General features: G+C 39.7%; 1 protein-coding gene across 1 annotated transcript; it reads right to left on the reverse strand.

The window, feature by feature from the left end:
• Positions 1–1,672: 1,672 nt before the first annotated feature.
• Positions 1,673–22,029, reverse strand: LOC106649469. The gene is made up of 4 exons (XM_014366905.2): positions 21,847–22,029; positions 3,693–3,998; positions 3,023–3,249; positions 1,673–2,056 (listed from the first exon to the last, which is right to left on the reverse strand). Exons 1-4 carry the CDS (start codon positions 21,959–21,961, stop codon positions 1,673–1,675), a joined length of 1,032 nt encoding a protein of 343 aa, XP_014222391.2. The 5' UTR covers positions 21,962–22,029.
• Positions 22,030–22,198: the final 169 nt, after the last annotated feature.

Consider the following 22,198-nt stretch of genomic DNA (forward strand, 5'->3'; position numbering starts at 1 on the left):
GAAGCCTCGACAAAGGCCACGAGGTGGCGATAAAAATGAATCGAGCGATCAATCGAACTCGAGAGTCATATTCGACGCGTTTATATATATCGTTGAATTGCGACCGGCATCGGATTGTTTAGAGTTTCCGTCCGAATCAACGCGGTGCGGTCGCTTCTCGCATTAATACGATACGTATAAACGCGTGTACGAACGAGGTATGGGGCAGGCAGGTGAAGCTTTTCAATCGCGCGAGATGCAATGTATATTATTTAACGAAGCTTACGTTCGCTAACCGCGATCGAGCCGAGTCGCGTACACTTAATAACGAATATAGTAATGTAGAGCGCGCGAATGCGTGTTTATTATTATATACACAAGAGGGGGAAAGGAGAAGGGAGGAAACGGGTGAAATAATTCGATTCCTTTTTCGTGCTTTTCATATTTTTATACACTTTTAACCACTTTTTATTTCAATGACAATGGCTTAGATCTGACTCTTACATATTTTAATACATAGAACGATGCACTATCAACACGAGTGAGTGTTTCTGCTTTATTTTTTTTGTTTCGTTTCGTTTTTCACAATTATTTAAGAGATTTCATCGTGCGTTCGCGTACATGTGCAAAGGGTGGATTAATGAACATCGATATTTCTTCATTTTTTGTTTGTTTTTTTTTGTTTTTTTCTCTTGTTTTTTTTTCGAACATGTTTTACAATTATATACTTTTTACACTATGTACACATAAAGTCGTGCGATTCGGCGAAACATTGAGCCACGACGATATACAGATATATTTATTTATACGATCGATAATATATATAAATATCATACATATGGATAGAGCGTCCCCGAAAAACCTGTGCGAAGGCTCTCGCGGACATTGTATACACATTTATTATATGATTAAACTGCCCCACGCTGCACGCGCATTTTTCGCAGTCGGCGGGTCGAAAAAAAAAACAATTTTATTTTTCAAATTATTGCGCGAACATAATACGCGCGCGGGGGTGGGCGTTTTTTCCCCATATAATGTGATCGTAATGATGCAAAAATGCGCGCGTTTATTGACTCTCTCTCTCTTTTCTTCCGCGCGCGGGAAATGCGATTCGATCAAAACGCGAAAACGACGATTCGAAAAATGTGCACGCGAGGAAATTGCTGTACACAATCGAAAACATTTTCAACCGGAGGAAACAATAACCATATTTTGTCTTGCATTTTATTTTATTTTAATTCTCTCGTGCCTCGAACGATGTCGATCGTTGCGAGATTTTTTTCGAATTAAAATTTTCAAAGTTTGTTAAAATCTCATTCGCTCAACTCTCCGACCTTTGACTCGCGCACAACAATATACAAACTTCAACGCACCGTTAGAAATCTTACAGACTAAATAATAATAATAATAAAACGTATTGATGTAATTGAAATAATTTTTCGTACAGAGCTTACAAAGCTTTGTACGGGTATAAGTTACGCTAGTAAATAATGTATCTAATTAATTTTTCCGCGTAATTGACAACATAATTGAACGTTCCTTATAAAAATATAGAAATACAAAAGTCAAACGCTCGTATATTATCTTTCCACAACTATAGTTACCTTATGCCATAACTTTGGTAAACAAAAAAAGAACCTCAAAAGCGTCAAATAATCGATACTTCCTCCCTCTGATATGTTTCTCTCTCTCCTCACACTCGTATCAAGAACGAGGCGAAAAGTATCTCCGTATTTTCCGCTATCAGCCAGATCGCCGCCAAGACGAACATGCCCCAGGAGTCTATCGTCAGTCCTCCTCCCGCCGCCGCGGCCGCGGAGTTGGGCCTGGCCGCCAGGCTCGGCGGCAGCTCCTGGGCCAGGCGCTGATTCCTCGCCGCCAGGGTGGCCACCGCCTCGGTCCTGTAGTCGCGACTGGAGCCCGCGACGTTGGGCAGATGGGCCACGCAGGCGACTCGCAGCGTGCCCGCCTGAAAGTGCTGGCGCTCGAGCTTCGTTGAGAGGACGAGGCGCACGCTCGAGGCCACGTCGGCGCTCGGCCTACCCGACCGGTCGATTCTCGTCCGCGACTTGTCCATCTGCAACACACACACACACACACACATAGGCACGAAAATCGTATGCGATCTCTACGTACGAAGCTTCGACGAAATAATTAATGCGAGCGAGCCGAGCGAGCCGTGTGCCATTCAAATTAGAATGTAAATGATGGCCGCGCGGCCTATGATTTCGACAACTCGAAATTATACAGGTACTCGACCTGATGCATGCGTAACTCGTGTATCCATCAAACTTACTGAATTATGCCCGCGAATATCCAGTGGAGCGCAGCTCGGCGCCTGAGTAACATTTGACGCGCGACGATTATTAAGCTCATACCATCAACGACGATGATGATGATGCAGTCGGTCGGTCGGTCGATCGCGTTTAGGAAAAATCTAGCGCAGCCCTCCTTGTAACGCGGGGTATAATGGTACGTTCGACCGTGTGTGCGCGCACTGTAGCCGCTAATTGAATTTTCCGCCGTGTCCCGGTGTCCGCGTGTTATATGCGAGAGAATTCGACACAATTGCACACAGTTCTCGAATAAACGGGGGGGGGGGCGTTGATAATTCGAATCGCTCGATGCACATCAGGCCGCCGCCGCCACAGCACGATGAACGCGTCGACTATCTCTCGCTCTCTCGCGTTCTCTTCGTTTCCCCGCGGATACGTGCTAAATACGTCGGAGTATGTAGTATTCACTAGAGGCACTTCGTGTCACCCCTCCCTTCGCCCATAGATCGCTATCCTGCGACCTGCGAAATAACCCTGCATCACGCGTGTAACGTACATTTGGCGCGCTATCGAACGACTCTCTGCCCGGGCCGCGATCGACTGTATCTATGCAGCTTTTGTACCGATAACGAGCGCTCGAGTCCCCGCCGAACAAAAAAAAAAATCAAGCCGACGTTCGAAAGATACGCCTTTTGATATTCGTATCACAATTCGCGTGTAAATTTTGCACTCGCAACAACGGCATAACGCTATAATATATTATATACCTTGCGTCCGTTGAGGTAGAAGGAGAGCTCGGCCGGGGGCAGACTCGGTGCCGAGGTGCAGGCCAGCTCGAGGAACTCGCCGACCTGATAATTGTGGCGCAGGCCCTCGAGGACGGGATTGGCCTTGGGCAGGATGGCGGCGCTGACGTTGGCCACCCCGTAGTCGGTGAGGAAGGGCCGCTCCGTCGACACCTCGCACACGTACGTACCCTCGTACGACTTCATGTCTGCAAGGATGTAATTAATTGCAATTTATACATAATCTGGCAATGTTTAATTGTATGAATTGCTTTGAAATAGTGCTTGGACTTATACAATTATTTTGACTCTGCCACTTGCGGATTTACGCATATGAGGTAGTCGCCATCTAGTGGCAGAGACCGGTTTCAATTATCAATCACATTGTTCGGAAATGCAATAAGTATACACAAACGAAACAATTTATAAAATTTAGATTGATATATACAATTATTTTAACTCTGTCACTTGCGGATTTACATAAATAAAGGTACTCGCCCTCTAGCGGTAAAGACTTAAAGTAATATCGTATTTGACGCGATTGAAAACAGATCGAAATATTTCGAAACAAGTAAACTGTTATTTTCAGCTAATTCAGAATGCGCTCGATACTTTCTACATATAATTGTAAGGAGAAAAAAACTCGACTCACTTCGCTGCACGTCCTGATGGCCGATGAGCAGCAGCTGCTCGGCGTTGCTGTGCTCGAGGCTGACGTTGACGTCGGCCACCCCCGGATAGGCCGTCGCCTTGGGCACGAGGCTCGGCGAGTAGCGGAACAGCACGTCCTCGTTGCGGAACCAGTTCACCGCGTACAGCTCGTTGCCGCCCAGGTCGTACTCGCAGCGCAGCAGCAGCTCCGGCGAGCGAGGGTCCACCACCGCGGGGGCGTGAAGTCGGCGCACCATGTTGCGCTCGGCCGGCACGTTGCGTCTCGCCAGAAAGTGTCGGCTCGCATCTATATACGTATACGGAACGAGAAAAGTACGTCGATTATAATATATGCTTCAGAGAGAGATTGGGTCAATCGATATATTTTGTATACGAATCGCTGCAGAGCTTGCGGAGAGAGCTTTTATATAACGTAGGAACGGCAAAGAGCAAAAGAGCGCACACAGCTGCAGGGGCTGCTGCTGCTGCTGCTGCTCGCTGTGGTGGCGGCGGTGGTTGGTAAAACTGGATCGCGAGTGATCGGGAATCATTTATTTAACGCGTGTGCTCGCCGGCCAAATGCTTGTACAAACTAGCCCCGATACACTCGGTTCTGTGTGTGTGTGTGTGTGTGTGTGTGTATACAGGCGCAATATAACCCACACCCCGACTCGAGGCTCGCTCACACGCCCGAACGGGGGAGGGGTCGGCCGTTGCGGAAACATCGGCTGCGACTAATTGAGGAGGAAAGTGTGTCGATTAACGGGCCGCGTGTACAATAATAATTATCGTTGCCCGGCCTGTAGCGCAGGCACACATTCGAGTACAGCGGCGTCAGTCGGCTCGGCTTCGATTGGGTGAAATTTGCAAGCTCGGGCAACTGCTGCTGCTGCTGCTTCCATTGATATAGTATATACCTACGTGCCGCGGCTTGCCTGCGCTCAATAACGTGCACGCGTATACCTATATACGCGTACGCCGATTGGCCATACGGCGCCGCGGCAGCAGCAGCAGCAGCTATATATATAGCTACAGCAGGCCGCGGGGGGGGGCGAGCGTGAATAAATAAATTTGCTTTGTCGATTAACCGTTTCTGTGTGCGTATCAATTTTATAAAAGTTGCCCCGTCGCGTATACTCGCGCGCAAGCACAGCTGCAGCAGCAGCAGCAGCAGCTTGTATTTATAATTGTTTATTCGCGCGCCGATCGAATTCTCGTATACGTATGCATGCGCCTATGCTTAAAATTCGAGTGCCTCTGTCCGAGATTTCGTTCGATCGAGATTATATTATTGAATCTCGAACTTGACGAAAAAGTCGTTGTCACTCTCTCGATCCGAAAAGTCAAATTTTTTGATGTTTTTTTTTTTTGTAGAACATTTTGAATTTTCATCCTGGGGATGCGAAATTTTTCACAGAATACGGACAAATTTTAACGAATCGTCGCCCCGGAGAGATATCGTTTGTAGTTTTATGCGGTGTAAAGAGTGCTTGACCGCGCTTGGAGGAGAAAACGTTGTTAAATTCAGAGCACGGGCCACCCTAACTTGAGAAGTTCAAAAGTCAAATACGCAAGTCAATACTTATACTAATCGGACATTTTTTCGTAACTTGCGAGTTTCCAATGCTCCATCTTTTAATGGAATTGAGAAGCTTGCATTCAAACACGACAATGTCACCTTTGATTATCATGTATCTTCTTGTTATACAGTACAAAACAAATTTTGGATTATGAATTTTTACGTACATTTTTCCACAAAAGTATAAATTATTTTTACCGCTGCGTAAGTACGTACTTTAAATACACATATATCCACACGAACATACAATAATAAAGCACGAGAGAGACAGAGTTACGCGACGCAATATACGACGCGCTCGATTTTTACGGGCTAAATAGCGTGACTACAGAAGTTTCACTCAACGGGGGGGGAAAAAAAAAAGAAAACGATTCTCTAGCCCAGATTCGAGCTTGATCGATCGTAATTAATAAGCCTGCGCCCAGTAAGTACATCGCTCGATGAGTAGCCGATTGGCAGGCATCAAGAGCTCGCCGAGAGCCTAGACGAAAAAAAAATAATGTACGCGCGAGTGTATTAATTTTGCTCGTTATATCGACGAGAGTCGAGGCACACGCGTATCGCTCCATTGGCAGATCACACATCTAGATATACTACTACTACTACTGCTACGCATATTCTGCTGCTGCTGCTGTTCAGAACCCGCGAAGCTTTTAGACGAGAAACATGTTAATGCCAGAGATACATTAGTTAAAGGCAACGTGCGAATTTATCCGCGAGCGCGCATCCATTCTATATAATACCAGAGCCTCCGCCGCTGCCACCGCCACGTGTATATATGTGTGTGTGTGTGTGTGTGTATGTGCGTCTATCGAAATCCATTATGCCTGCTAATTGCACACGATGGGCTGCCGTCGCTGCAACAGCAGTAGCAGCAGCGCCGACAAAGCCGCTCGGATGCGTTCGATGTATAGCAGCTAGCTAGCTAGCAACAGTAGTAGTAGTATACCTAATATAATCCTTGTTCTTTGCATAAATACGCGTATATATACATACGTATATATATAGCGCGTTATAATTCATTAAAATTTACATTGTATCAATGGCTGGGAACGAGCGTTACACGCATACATACAAATATATATGGACACTGAAAATGCGCAGCGGGGACTAGTTTAGAATTCCCATCGCTCAATCGTATGTATATGGTCGGTCGACCGAGTATAATTGTAAACGATGTCCGTGTCTATGTGTGTGCGTGTATACATTAATATAAAGCCGAACACGAATTATGCATTCGCGCGGACACACCGGAGACGTATTATACGATCATCGAGAGTCGTATCGTCATCGCGCGTATAATTACTGTATATACGCATCCTACAGCGAGCTTTTTTTTTGAATCTACATATGTTTCATCGAGTACATTAGATTTTATCATATTTGTACGAAGATTATCGATCGTTCAAGATCAGAACGTGTGCCTTCTGGCTTTCGTGGCTAGACTGCGTTGCGCCTCGTTTATACACGCACTGGATTAATCAATGCCACTTTAATGATATATTATATATATAAGGTGGCTTATCAACGCGGCTCGATCGCTGTATTCAGCTCAGACGGTATGAACGAGCTCGAGCTACTGAGCACTACAGGCCAGCTAATATAGGACAGAGGCCCGATATGTTTACGTAATTGTCTCGCTGGCGCAGAATTCATGTATCATTATACTAGCGTAATTTTTTTCGCACACATCTCATTCATCTCTGTATCGAGGAACTCACATTTTATGCACTTGTACACAAATAAAGCATGCTTTATGCAGAAATTCAATTTATAAACTTGTGGATTTGAGAACGACGCCTAACGGTAGAACTTGAAATTACACGCAATTCGACCATAATTATCATCGACGTCTCATAGTATTAGCTTACATCGGAAAACATACATTAAAGTATGATAACATACTAAAATAGGAAGTTTCATGGACGTGGAATAAAAAAGAATATAATAAAACGAGACGTTTTCACACGATTACCATTTTCTCGTCGTTCGAAATTTTTATTAGCGATGGATTGACTTTAACAATTTATTATACATGGTTAAATCTATTAGTAATCCGCGCTGAAATTTTACTTTTAAAGAGGCGATACTCGCGCAGAAATTACTTTTCGAAGAAGCGCGAAGACCCATTAGTATCTGATGGTTTTTGCGCGGATTCAATTTTTAAGGAGTAAATTTTCCTACCTTTTACTTTACGATTGTAAAACTAAAAAGAAATCTACTTCAGTCTAGAAAAAAAAATTAATTAATTTATTAAATCAAGGTTAAAACGTCCGCTACTAACTTTACGACTAACGACAACGTTCGATCACAATCCTCAAAATCTATATGGTTATATACAAATCCGTCTATTTTCCTCCGTGATTTAGTCTCCACGACGACGAGAGAAGATTTCTCAACTCGAAGCTCGCGCGCTCGAAACGTCACCCTCCAGTGCGTGGGGGACAACATCATCGAACATTTATTCGTTCGTCAAAAGTGAGCTCTTTTTTTATGAATAATTCGAAGATTGGATTTGTCGCGCGCGTTATAGTTTTTCGCGCGCTCCATTTGCAACGCTCCATCGCGCTCTCCGCCACTCTCGCGCTTTAAATTAAATCTGCGAGGAACATTTCATTTTCATAATCGCTTTAAGCTCGCCGAGCGCGACTACTGGCTACACGCGTGCATAAGGTCTTCTTTAACGGGTGCATATTCAAGTAGAAAAGAAAATGCGAGCGAGCGAGACCAAAAAAAAAGAATATCGTACTAAGCTTGATTCGGTAGCAGAATTCATCCCTAAAAATGCAGCCACTGAACAGTAGTAAAGAGGAAAAGAGCGAGAGAGAGAGAGAGAGAAAGAGAGAGAGAAGAGGGAAGAGGGAGTGGGTAAAAAAAGGGAAAGAGAGAGAGACAGAGAACGCCAAGAGTCGAGGGTGTAGCAAAGTTTTACTTTGATTCCAGTCCGGAATTTTACTACAAAAGCAACCAGTATTTTTCATCTCTTTTTCTCCTCCTCCTCTCTGTCCAGACTTTGCGTCTGTGTCGCGTAGCTGCTTGAGCTGCTCTTTACGAGAGTATAGTATACATACACATACACCCGCACACACATTTTTCTGCAACATTTGTGCATGCCGGATAATTTTTTTTTTTTTTTTTTTTGAAGTCAAACGCGGAGCTTTATTTCAACTCTCGCGCAGCTACAGAACGCGGTGTACGTGCATCGCGATATGGATAAATAAAATATATACTCTCCGCGCGCTTATTATTCTTTAAAATCTTCGCTGCATCGACGGTCGTCGCATCGAAAAGGTATCGGACACACGCGAAACGGAATTGAAAAAAATATATGTATTCATTTGGAGCCGTGTACGTATGCTCTAACGATAGAGCTTTAGTTTTAGAGAGATGCGCGAGCATTAATTTTGCGCTCGATATTTTATTTGCTCAAATCGTTTGTGCTCACGCACATGGCAAAATGCGAGATAGAATCGAGACTACGTATACGTGTAGCGGAGGGGGGGGGCGGAGGACGACGCAGCGTTACTTACTAACGAGAATTGCGACGAAAAAAGCTCGTGTGCGCGCGCGCGCGCAATTGAACAGAACGGCAAAAGACAATGAGTACATAGCCGACTGGCATCGATGGCTAGATAGAGGATTTTAATCCGTGCATCGGGTGCAATTATCGCGCGACGTACCTACGTACGACGACGACGACGAAAAAAAAGAGAGAGTATAATAATCCGTTCCGTTGATTTCCGTTCTTTATTGTAGAAACGAGCGGCAGTTTGCGAGCGCCACTCAAAGCGGCCGCGTCCATATATAATATATCCGCGTCGCTTTTAGTTGTACACTTGCAATCGAGCGACGCGCGTGTATTTCGTAGAAATTTCATTAAATCGCTTTGTATCGGCGTGAAAAAAATGTCGTAAAAATTACGCGTACCGACGAGAGCTCGATCTCGTGCATTATTATATGAAACGCGCGCGATAAATTATACAATGAATCTGCAAGTTCATCGGCGCACGTAAGTAGTGAATAATCATCGCTTTAGGGTCGTTCGTCGTCGACTTCGTCAGTCAACGATTTATTTGGTACAATAAATTACGTCGCGCGCCTTGATACCTATAAAGGGAGGATAAACGGACAAATGCGATATTAACGCGAGGAGCATCGAGCTTTTTTGCGCAACGTCATCTCTCACTCTCGAGCTTTCGATGATACGACGCAAATAACGCGTAGAGATCGCAGACAGCAGCGATACTTCATTATATGGGATGATAAGCGCCAACGCACAATGGCCAATCGTACGGTAGTAGTGGTACTTGACTCTGCTATAGGCTTATACAAAAAAATCTCAAGTTGCGAAAGCTCGGAAGACGAATCGACGTTGGCACGCGGCAATCCTCGTTTATATTTATTATGTATATGCTCGCACTGCACTAATCCGATTGATCGGAGGAAATGTGCTCCGCGATATGTATAAAACATGCGTCGTGCGGCAGTACACACACACACCAGAAGACGATATATATCGTACGAAATAATCTTTTCGAAGAGCTGCCATTCATCGGCGTCGTATGTGCGGCGTCGTCGATGCCAATCCGATATCCGCGCACCCACACCGTGTAATATACATAGATATAGATATATATTTATCGTCGAGACGAAAAAGCTCGCTCGACTATTAAACTATCGTCTGTGCAGCTGGGCCACTACCCCATGCCTTCCTTGCGCTCACTGATTTTCTTTCTTTCTTTCTTTCTTTCTCTCGCACATATATCTATCTAACTATCTAGCAGCGAGCTATATCCGGGGCGTACACACGTACGTATACGTATCGTATATATACATATGTGTGTGTGTGTGTGTGGAGCCGGTTGAATCGGAAAAACGATGTCTCGTACTTTCATTAGGCTATTACATCGGGTCGAGTTGCAAGCTCGCAAGCTCATTCGGGGGAAGCTCTTTCTCTATTTCGCTCTCTCGGCCAATTAAAGCTCTTTACTTCCGTCTCGAGGCTTAGTTGGGAAATTTTTCGAGCTGCTCGAGCATCCTGTTCCGTATATATATACATATCTACGTGTATAGATGTGTATGTGCGGAACATCGCTATATAAAACATCGTATACACACAGCAGGTACAGTTCGCTCAACGTATGTATATATCGCATACAGGCAGCTATATACACATTTACAGCAGCAGTGCAGGCAGCTCGAGCCGCGTGTCCTGCGCTCGAAATCCGTCGCCGCCGCTGCTCTCGCAGCTAATTGGAAGCCCACGTTAACGAAGCTATATATACGCTAGTAGCTGGCTATACTGCCTATATACAGGCGACTGGTACTGCAATATCCGCGCTCGCTCGCTCACGCACGTACCGTATTGTATATTGCGCGCGTATAAAGGCCCGCGCAATATAAGCTGCTGTTATACTCTCTCCTGTCCGAAGGGAAAAAATCTCGATGTCCGAATGAAATTGAGCCGCGGCAACAACGGCAGCAGCAGCAGCAGCAACAGCCACGCTGCTACTCGTCGGGGTTCTATTCATCCCTATTTATATATATATACGCGATACACTCGACGGTCGAGTACACGCGCGCAGCTCGTCGAGAGATATTATGTGTATACGGGAGGGGCCCTAAGCGCACCGGCTATACCAGTGGGTAGCAGTAGTAGTAGTAGTAGTAGTAGTAGTAGTAGTCAAGTGCACGCGCTGCCACTGCTCCGCTCTTGCTCTCTCGCATATATAAGGTATTTACATGTAAACAGGCGCGTATTTATTCCTCGTTGTGTATTCATTGCCCTAGTATTAAATGCATAGTTCTCCGTCTCGTGCGCGGCTTTTGTGCGTTATAATATTGAATAATGCACGGCGGACACCTGACATCGACGTACTTATTCAGTAGGCAATGCATCGCTAATACACATACACGCATTCATACACAGAAGGCATTTCTTGTTCTTTCTTTTCTTTTCTTTTCTTTTCTTTTCTTTTCTTACACGGCTTCTGAAATTTCAAGGCTGCATTAACGACAATTTGGTCATTAATAACCCCTCCCCCCTCGTTAACCAGATGTCGTTCGTATATACAAGTCGAATTGTTGTCGAGTTATTGCCTTGGCCGTTGTTTATATACCTACACTCGAGCGAAGTTTGGGCGCGATTACGTCGAGTTGTATTGTAACATAAACCAGCTCTCGGGTTTTCTCTTTCTATATGTATATCGGATCGAACACCATGCGCCAGGGTCAATTCCTTTACGAGGTTTTCCGAATTAATTAACCGCGAGCCTTTTAAATTACATCGAGCTACTGCTGCTGCAAAAAGGAAAAGCGCGCCCAGGTATATACACTGGAATGTATATGCAGCAGGTACACTGCGCCCTATAGCAAATTTTTGCCATGTTTTTGCCTTTTATTATACACCTTCGCGTGCTTTACTTTACACTATATAAATACATACCCCGCTTCTCTTTTATTATTGCAATACTCTCTCTCTCTCTCTCTCTCGCTCCGTATTAATTTCTCTTTGTCGTTCGCCAGCGCGCGCGGCGACGCTGCTGCTGAATTTCTTTCAATTTTGCAAATTAACCCCGCGCGCAGCAGCAACAGCTGCAGCTGCTTATTAACCCGCTGCGATACGTATACGTAATATCGAAAGAGTTTTTAACCCACGCAACGGAGCAGTCTCAGTTTTTTTTCTTGTTTGTTTGTTTGTTATATTTAACGAAGACGGAACGAGAGACACTAAAAAAATGGAGCTTTTGCGCGAGTCGACGAGCTCGAGGCAAGCATCGATCGCTCGCAGCAAGTTCATATAAACGCAGAGAAATAGAGAGAGAGAGAGAGAGACAAAGCGACAAAAGCGTGTTCGCATTGTGTGTGTGTGTGTGCGCGCGTTTCGAGCTGCTAATAGCTAAGTGCCCTCCTGAAAAAATGATCCACGTGTAGTGAAGTTCGTATATAACTACAACGCTATGGATTCGAGAGAGGAAAAAAAAATAAATAAAGCGAAAGCAATAGACGAGTATAGTAAGAAAAAGTAAGAGAAAGAGAGCAGGAAAATGGGGCCAAAGCAGTGCAGATTCGCCGCAGTACCATCATCTTATAGCCGCAACTCTGTGGCGCAGTAGTTCACGGTGTCGGGTTGTGGAGCAAGCCAAGCACGGGCAGCGGTGGAAAATTACGAAATGAATATTAAACATTTTTTTTATAATTTATTATGTAAATATTGTACTGATTCGAAAATTGTGCGGATAATGTGTAAGCAGATAAATCGGTAAATTGATTGTAAACAATGTGATCATAGACTTTTTCAATATTATCCTTCGACGTACTAGTTGTATTAAATTGTAAAAACAAATTAGTTTGAACGTTGTCTTTGTCGATAATACAAGCCTTAATATCAAAAGATAAATTTTACGTATTTAATTTTATAAATAGAAGACCTCGTCATTTGATTTAGGTGATAAAATGGATAAAAATGAAAAGAAACCCGACGAAGATGTCTCAAATAATAATTTAAGTGAACACGACATTGTCGTTTTGGATGGCAAAACAGATGTTAGTGATATTTGCCAGAAGGCATTTATACTGGAATAAAGCTTGAAAACATACCGAGATACAATTCATGATAAACACAAAGACTATGCATGCGACAAGTGCGAAAAGAAATTTGAATTCCGAAGTCATTTGAGTAGACACCAAATATCAGTACACAGAAGCCACAAAGATTTCGAATGCGATCAGTGCGAGAAGAAATTTGTGAAAAAATCGAGTTTGTTTACGCACCAAAAATTAGTACATAAGGATCGCAAGGATTTCACGTGCAACAAGTGTGAGAAAAAATTTGAAAATGAATCAACTTTACTCAAGCACAAAAAAATATTCCACGACGTTTTCAAAGATTACTTATGTGAAAAGTGCGCGAAGAAATTTGGAAAAAAACATAATTTGCTCGCGCATATAAAGTCGGTGCACGACGATCGCAAAGATTACGCATGTGACCAATGCGAGAAGATATTTGGAAGAAAATCCTCTTTACTCGACCACCAAAGGATAGTCCACGAAGGTCGCAAAGATTTCGAATGCGACAAATGTGACAAAAAATATGGACTAAAAGGTAATTTGCTCTTACACCGAAGAACAGTCCACGAAAGTCTCCAAAATTTCGCATGTGACAAGTGCGAAACGAAATTTGGGCTCCAACATAATTTGATAAGACACCAAAAGACAGTTCACGAAGGTCGAAAAGATTACGCATGTGACAAGTGCGAGAAAGAATTCGGGGATCAATATAATTTAAACAAACACCGAATGACTGTTCATGAAGGACGCAAAGATTACGCATGCGACAAATGCGAAAAGAAATTTGGACATAAACATCATTTGCTTTCTCATCAGAAGACGATACACGAAAAACGTAAGGATTTCGAATGCGATAAATGTGAGAAAAAATATGGAGGTAAATCAGATTTGTTGAAGCACAAAAGAGCAGTGCACGAAGGTCGGAAAGATTTTGCTTGTGACAAGTGTGAGAATAAATTTTCACAAAAATCGAGTTTGCTCTGCCTTTTTTTTTTTTTTTTTTTTTTTTTTTTTTTTTTTTTTTTTTTTTTTTTTTTTTTTTTTTTTTTTTTTTTTTTTTTTTTTTTTTTTTTTTTTTTTTTTTTTTTTTTTTTTTTTTTTTTTTTTTTTTTTTTTTTTTTTTTTTTTTTTTTTTTTTTTTTTTTTTTTTTTTTTTTTTTTTTTTTTTTTTTTTTTTTTTTTTTTTTTTTTTTTTTTTTTTTTTTTTTTTTTTTTTTTTTTTTTTTTTTTTTTTTTTTTTTTTTTTTTTTTTTTTTTTTTTTTTTTTTTTTTTTTTTTTTTTTTTTTTTTTTTTTTTTTTTTTTTTTTTTTTTTTTTTTTTTTTTTTTTTTTTTTTTTTTTTTTTTTTTTTTTTTTTTTTTTTTTTTTTTTTTTTTTTTTTTTTTTTTTTTTTTTTTTTTTTTTTTTTTTTTTTTTTTTTTTTTTTTTTTTTTTTTTTTTTTTTTTTTTTTTTTTTTTTTTTTTTTTTTTTTTTTTTTTTTTTTTTTTTTTTTTTTTTTTTTTTTTTTTTTTTTTTTTTTTTTTTTTTTTTTTTTTTTTTTTTTTTTTTTTTTTTTTTTTTTTTTTTTTTTTTTTTTTTTTTTTTTTTTTTTTTTTTTTTTTTTTTTTTTTTTTTTTTTTTTTTTTTTTTTTTTTTTTTTTTTTTTTTTTTTTTTTTTTTTTTTTTTTTTTTTTTTTTTTTTTTTTTTTTTTTTTTTTTTTTTTTTTTTTTTTTTTTTTTTTTTTTTTTTTTTTTTTTTTTTTTTTTTTTTTTTTTTTTTTTTTTTTTTTTTTTTTTTTTTTTTTTTTTTTTTTTTTTTTTTTTTTTTTTTTTTTTTTTTTTTTTTTTTTTTTTTTTTTTTTTTTTTTTTTTTTTTTTTTTTTTTTTTTTTTTTTTTTTTTTTTTTTTTTTTTTTTTTTTTTTTTTTTTTTTTTTTTTTTTTTTTTTTTTTTTTTTTTTTTTTTTTTTTTTTTTTTTTTTTTTTTTTTTTTTTTTTTTTTTTTTTTTTTTTTTTTTTTTTTTTTTTTTTTTTTTTTTTTTTTTTTTTTTTTTTTTTTTTTTTTTTTTTTTTTTTTTTTTTTTTTTTTTTTTTTTTTTTTTTTTTTTTTTTTTTTTTTTTTTTTTTTTTTTTTTTTTTTTTTTTTTTTTTTTTTTTTTTTTTTTTTTTTTTTTTTTTTTTTTTTTTTTTTTTTTTTTTTTTTTTTTTTTTTTTTTTTTTTTTTTTTTTTTTTTTTTTTTTTTTTTTTTTTTTTTTTTTTTTTTTTTTTTTTTTTTTTTTTTTTTTTTTTTTTTTTTTTTTTTTTTTTTTTTTTTTTTTTTTTTTTTTTTTTTTTTTTTTTTTTTTTTTTTTTTTTTTTTTTTTTTTTTTTTTTTTTTTTTTTTTTTTTTTTTTTTTTTTTTTTTTTTTTTTTTTTTTTTTTTTTTTTTTTTTTTTTTTTTTTTTTTTTTTTTTTTTTTTTTTTTTTTTTTTTTTTTTTTTTTTTTTTTTTTTTTTTTTTTTTTTTTTTTTTTTTTTTTTTTTTTTTTTTTTTTTTTTTTTTTTTTTTTTTTTTTTTTTTTTTTTTTTTTTTTTTTTTTTTTTTTTTTTTTTTTTTTTTTTTTTTTTTTTTTTTTTTTTTTTTTTTTTTTTTTTTTTTTTTTTTTTTTTTTTTTTTTTTTTTTTTTTTTTNTACCGGACGAAAGCAGATGGTAAGCCTAACCTTTTGAGTGTCGATGTTATCGCATGATGACTGACGCTGTCGAAGGCTTTTGCAACGTCGAGCGAAACGACGTGCAGTTCCTTCAACGATGACTTTGCGTCGCGGAGAATTGTGCTAAGCACAGTGATATTCTCCGCGCAGCCATCATGCATGCCTCTCTGCCGCTCGTCCACAAGATTTGCCCGCATAAGACGCGAAGCAAAGACCTTGTGTAAATGACGAACGACAACAGAGGAGACACTAATGGGACGGAACTCTGATGGTAGCGAGCTGCCGTCTTTCTTAGGTATAAATATCGTCCGGCTCAAGAGGCGGTCTGATGGGAAACCGCCAAGCGCGAGGATAACGTTCAGGAACAATGCTCTAAGAGAGATCGGAACAGAACGCCACTGACGCGACGTAATGCTGTCAGGACCGGGTGCAGATGACAAAGGCACCTCGCAGGCTAGGAGTTCACGCATCGATACAGGGTCCGCTATCCACTGGAGGTCCCTATTCTCGACGGCTGTGACACCGTCAAGCTCCTTCGAAGGAGTAGTGAGAATTGGCTCCCAAAAAGAAACCATCTCCTCCATCGAAGGGAACACCGACCTAATAGGGCCATCCAGGACTAATTTCGCGGCTGCTGACATTTTACTGCCAAACAGCCTAAAGTCAGTACACCAAGGTCGGAAAGATTACGCATGTGACAAATGCGAGAAAAGATTTAGACATAAACAGAATTTACTAACCCATCAAAGGATAATCCACGAAGGTCGTAAAGATCACGCATGCGACAAGTGCGAGAAAAAGTTTGGATATAAATGGTATTTGCTCTCCCATCAAAAGATAGTCCACGAAGGACGTAAAAATTACACATGTAGAAGATGCGAGCGGAAATTTGGAGCTCAAAGCAATTTGATGAGCCACCAAAAAATATGCCACAAAGTTTGCAAAGATGGAGTGCGTAATGAAATTTGGGCTCCAATTTAATTTGATAAGACACCGAAAGACAGTCCACGAAGGTCGCAAAGATTACGCATGCGACAAATGCGAGAAGAAATTTGGACTGAAACATCATTTGCTTTCGCATCATAAGACGATGCACGAAAAACGTACGGATTCCATATGCGAGAAATGCATGAGGAAATTTGCACAAAAAGTAAAATTGTTTAGTCACCAAAAAAAAGTCCACGAAGATCGAAAAGATTACGCATGTGACAAGTGTGAAAATAAATTTTCCCGAAAAGCGAATTTAATCGTCCATCAAAAGACAATCCATGAAGGTTACAAAGATTATGCATGCTACAAGTGCGAGAAGAAATTTGGACGAAAATTCAATTTGCTCATGCATCAAAAGACAATCCATAAAGGTCTCAAAAATTACGTATGCGATAAGTGCGAAAGAAAATTTGGACGAAAATCGCATTTGCTTTCCCACCATCGGATAGTACACGAAAATTATAAAAAATTCGCTTGCGACAGGTGCAAAAAAAAATTTGGAAAAAAGTCGAATTTGCTCTTTCACCAAAACGCAGTACACAAAGGTCAGTAAGATTACATATGTGGAAAAGGCGACAACAAATTTGGAGTTCAAAGCAACATGATAAGTCACCAAAAAATATGCCACGAAGTTTGTAATCAGATAACGAACGCAACAAGAGTAGGAGTTGAAATAAATATGATACCCGATCGAATTTAAGTTGACACCGAAAGGAGCTCATAAAATTTACAAAAACTACCTATTGGACAATCCTGTTGGACCTGTTGGACAAAAAATTAGACAATAAATGGACAGCAGTGGAAAATTACGAAATGATCATATAAATATTGTACTTGCTCGAACATTGTCGGGCAATGTATAAGCAATGAAATCGGTAACTTCATTGTAAACAATGTGATCATAAACTTTTTCAATATTATCCTTCGAAGTACTAGTTGTATTAAATTGTAAAAACAAATTAGTTTGAACGTTGTCTTTGTCGATAATACAAGCCTTAATATCAAAAGATAAATTTTACGTATTTAATTTTATAAATAGAAGACCTCGTCGTTTAATTTAGGTACTAAAATGGATAAAAGTGAAAAGAACCCCGACGAAGATGTTTTAGCAAATAATTCCAGTGGACACGAAATTGTTGTTTCGTCGAAACAAGAGAATTTTGCATGTGACAGGTGCGAAACAAAATTCGATTTCCGAAGTCATTTGAGTAGACACCAAAAAACAGTACACAAAAGTAGTAAAGATTTCGCATGCGACAAGTGCGAACAGAAATTTGAGTTTCGAAGTCATTTGAGTAGACACCAAATATCGGTACACAAAAGCCGCAAAGATTTCAAATGCGACAAGTGTGAGAGAAAATTTGAATCTAAATCAACTTTACTTAAGCATAGAAAAATATTTCACGAAGTTTTCAAAGATTACTTATGTGAAAAGTGCGCCAAGAGATTTGGAAATAAACACAGTTTGCTCTTACACATAAAAAGAGTCCATGAGCACCACAAAGCTCGTTGTCGCAGCAACCGCGAAAATCGTAAAGAATTCGCATGCGACAGGTGCGAGAAGAAATTTGGAAGAATATGGAATTTTATCAGACACCAAAAGACAGTACACGAGGGTCCCGAAAATTTTGCATGCGACAACTGCGGGGAAAAATTTATAAAAGAATCTAAATTTATCTTCCACCAAAAGACAGTGCACAAAATCTTTAAAGATTACGTATGTGACAATTGCGGGAAGAAATTCAGACGTAAATGTCATTTGCTCTCGCACATAAAAGCAGTCCACGAAGGTTGCAAAGGTTACGAATGCGACAAGTGCGAGAAGAAATTTTACCAAAAATCATATTTACTTTTACACCAAAAGGCAATGCATGAATATCGTAAAGATTTCGCTTGCGACAAGTGCGAAAAGAAATATGTAAATCAAAGCCAGTTAAATAGACACCAAAAATTAGCCCACGAAGGTCGGAAAGATTTTGCATGCAACAAATGCGAAAAGAAATTCGGACTTAAATATCGTTTATTTTTACACCAGAAGACAGTTCACGAAGGTCGTAAAGATTTTGCATGCGATAATTGCGAGCAAAAATTTGAACGACATTATGCTTTGATCAGACACCAAGAGACAATCCACGAAGGTCGGAAAGATTATGCATGTGACACGTGCGAGAAGAAATTTGGAGATAAACATAATTTAATTAGACACCAAAAATTAGTCCACGAAGGTCGGAAAGATTTTGCATGCAACAAATGCGAGAAGAAATTCGGACGTAAATATTATTTGCTTATGCATCATGATATGGTACACGAAGGTCGCAGAGATTATGCTTGTGATAAGTGCGAAAAGAAATTTGCACAAAAAATACAATTGTTCAGACACCAAAGGACCGTCCACGAAGGTTGGAAAGATTTTGCTTGTGACAAGTGTGAGAATAAATTTTCACAAAAATCGAGTTTGCTCTCCCACCTAAAGACGGTACACCAAGGTCGGAAAGATTACGCATGTGACAAGTGTGAAAAGCAATTTTCAAACAAACCGAATTTACTGAACCATCAAAGGATAATCCACGAAGGTCGTAAAGATCACGCATGCGACAAGTGCGAGAAAAAGTTTGGATATAAATGGTATTTGCTCTCCCATCAAAAGACAGTCCACGAAGGACGTAAAAATTACACATGTAGAAAATGCGAGAAGAAATTTGGAGTTCAAAGCAATTTGATAAGTCACCAAAAAATATGCCACAAAGTTTGAAAAAATAACGAACTGAGGCTATGACAAATTTGAGTTGACACCGAAAAAAGTTCATAAAATTTACAAAAACTACCTATTGGACAATTCTTGAAGATAGTAAAGATTACTTAAGTTATTAACGCGATTAAATTTTTGTATACAAACGCAATTTTATTTTCTACATTTGATTGGCACACAAAAGTTAATTTTTTGAATGTAACAGTTGAAACAAAAAATAAAACATGCACATGGGAATGATTTTGATAACTATTCTGACAGACCGATTATTAACACTATGCAGAAACGTGATCGGTAATAAAAATATGTTCTTACTGAAAAACCAACGTGAAACCATTGAATAAATGAATTCATTTTATACCACTAATTGTTCTCTAACTTCTTTCACTACATCATATAGTCTCCCGTACTTTTATCTATCCGAAATTTGATTCTAAAAAGCTACAAATTTTTATTTACCCTATTTTCAAAAATTATCCCCCCCCCCCTTAACACACGAACGACATATTTTCTAATCCACCACTCCTGTCGGTACTTAGCCCTGCACACTAATTTTCCATCCATCGAGAAAACGAGCTCGAGTGTATTAGTGTGTGTAGCGCACACAACGATCGGGCTAATCGATCCCCGTGATAAAATACGTGCACCACGGCTATTCGTCCCGGCGCGTTGTATACAGGGCGCCCTCATCACAGGGCTATTGTTAATTATCGCCCTCGAGTTTCCTACAGCGTGGGGTTTGTTGGCCGCTCTTATATATTATATATAACTCAACTATACGTATACGTATTTTTTATTTCTTATATCGTCGTTATTATGTTTTGACACATATTTTCACGACGTATATAGTTATCAAATCTTCGCGTTATACGAATCATTAGATAATTCTCTTACGACTCGTCGCCAGCACACCCCAAGTTGCGAAGGATATCGCGCCGTCGTTCGTCTCCTGGACCATTAGTTACATCTTACTTATCCCGCCCGCCCGTCCTGGATTATAATATAGATAGCTTGGCAGGATTCAGCCGAGAAATCATGTGCTCGTGCAGGTCGTCGAGCGATAATCGTGTGAGCTGCTGCTGCGAGCGGCGCAGCGTACACACACACACACACCAAGTTTCTGCCCGCGAGCTCTACTGCTCGTACATCCTCCTCCTTCTTCACCCCCCCGTCTATTTCCGACTTTATTTGACTTTGTAATTAGACAAGTTGAAAATTAATAGCTGCGCACACGAGGCGCAGGCCGCCGCCGCCGCCTCCTCCTGGAATCCGAGAAGATACTCTGTGCACATACACATAGAGTGTGCTTTGCTAAAGCTCGATCGTGTGTATACATCCTCTCAAAGAGCAACTATCCAACGTCGCGCGCGACGAAATCACCGTAATCTCGGATATATATTTTGATTTTTTTTCGTTCTTATACGTCGAATCAAGCGCGATAATAATACAGTGAAAAGAGTTATATACTCCGTTTCTCGAAGTCAATCCAAGGAAAATTTAATGGCTCGGAATTGCTCGCGATCGCGAGTCGAAGAGCAAGCAGCAGCAGCGAATCTAGGGGGATGAGAAAAGGCCGAGCGAGTTATTTCATTACCATCCTCTTCATTCGTCCGTATACATCGCGTTTCCATTAATTTTTAATTGTTATGAAACTCTTTTATTTTTTAATGCTATCGCGAATTAGAGAAGAGAGCCACTGTACTATATACCGGATGGCAAGACAAGGAGGAGAAAAAAAAAGGAGAGAACAGTAGCAGCAGCAAGTTGGCTCTTTCAAGAATATTACAACGTCGAGTCTCGAGCTGTTCGTTCGTCGTCGGCTAGCTGGCCCGAGAACTTTTAATAGGTTTCATCGTAATATACGTGCGAGCTATATAAGGGATCTTCTCTTTCTTTCTTTTTTTTTTTTCATTCCTTTTGCGCTCGAAGGACTCCCCGTGCATAAATGCTCTCATTCGATTTGCGGCAATTCGCTCTCTCTCTCGAGCAGCAAAAAGGGCTATAACTAGGCAAATAAAAAAAAAATATATCCGCCACCAAAGGCGATATCCTGGAGAGCGAAGATTCGCCTGGTATAACCAATGTCGATGTATAGGCACTCGTCGTTCCGAAGCTGCAGCCGCACGTTCGATTTGCCGCGAGCGCCAGCACAGAGAGAGAGAGAGAAAATCGACGAAAATAGGCAATTCAAACGACGCGTGAAACGGCTTTGACCATTTTTTAGACGACGATTTTCGATGGTAGCCCAGCCGAGAGAGCCGCTGCGTACGATCGTTTCTCGACTCTTTCCACATATCCTAGCCATTTCGGCTCGTACGTACACGCGCCGCAAGCTCGCGATCATAATAGGCAGATAACTCGGCCGTATTCGCTGGACACCGACTTTTCGTATACGCGAGTCCGAACTGTAAACACGCTAAAACCCGCATCTGCGAATCGTCGCGTATGAATTATAATACACGATCTCGTCGTAATGCGAAAATTATCGATATGGCAGTTGGTACATTAGTTGTCGTACATAGAGAAGGGTAGAAACTTTTTTACCGCGATATATGTACAAAACTTTGTGCAAAAGTTTATGTTTCGTATAATAATCACCTGCGAGGGGAGAAGCAGCGGCGGCGAGTAGCAATAGATACAACAGTTGCATCTCTTTGGGGTAGTAGCGCCGGCTACTGTCGCGACTCTGCCGTTGCTGATGCTTCTTCGACATTGTATGTGTACTCGATGATCGTCGATGCACTTTTAATCGATCACATCACACACACGCAATACACATGTAATGAAGACGCACTGATTTTTTAATGGCCTGCACGAGTCATGATGACATATAACGGCCTCGAAATTCAGTTAGAAAAGCTCCTAAAAGAAAACACAATCTGTATCGCACTGTTGATTATGTATCAGCCACTGGCGCACGACACGTGTAGCTGTAGTACGAAGCACTGCA

Source organism: Trichogramma pretiosum, unplaced genomic scaffold (assembly GCF_000599845.2).
Source record: "Trichogramma pretiosum strain Unisexual culture from Peru unplaced genomic scaffold, Tpre_2.0 scaffold132, whole genome shotgun sequence".
In the NCBI taxonomy this organism is placed as follows: domain Eukaryota; kingdom Metazoa; phylum Arthropoda; class Insecta; order Hymenoptera; family Trichogrammatidae; genus Trichogramma; species Trichogramma pretiosum.

Excerpts from the sequence above, each read along its gene's own strand:
- LOC106649469 (XM_014366905.2), bottom strand. The coding sequence starts at position 21,961 with ATGTCGAAGAAGCATCAGCAACGGCAGAGTCGCGACAGTAGCCGGCGC. Across the intron at positions 3,999-21,846 it reads CGCTGCTTCTCCCCTCGCAG|ATGCGAGCCGACACTTTCTG; the intron begins GTGATTATTATA and ends ATACGTATATAG. Across the intron at positions 2,057-3,022 it reads TCTACCTCAACGGACGCAAG|ATGGACAAGTCGCGGACGAG; the intron begins GTATATAATATA and ends TGTGTGTTGCAG.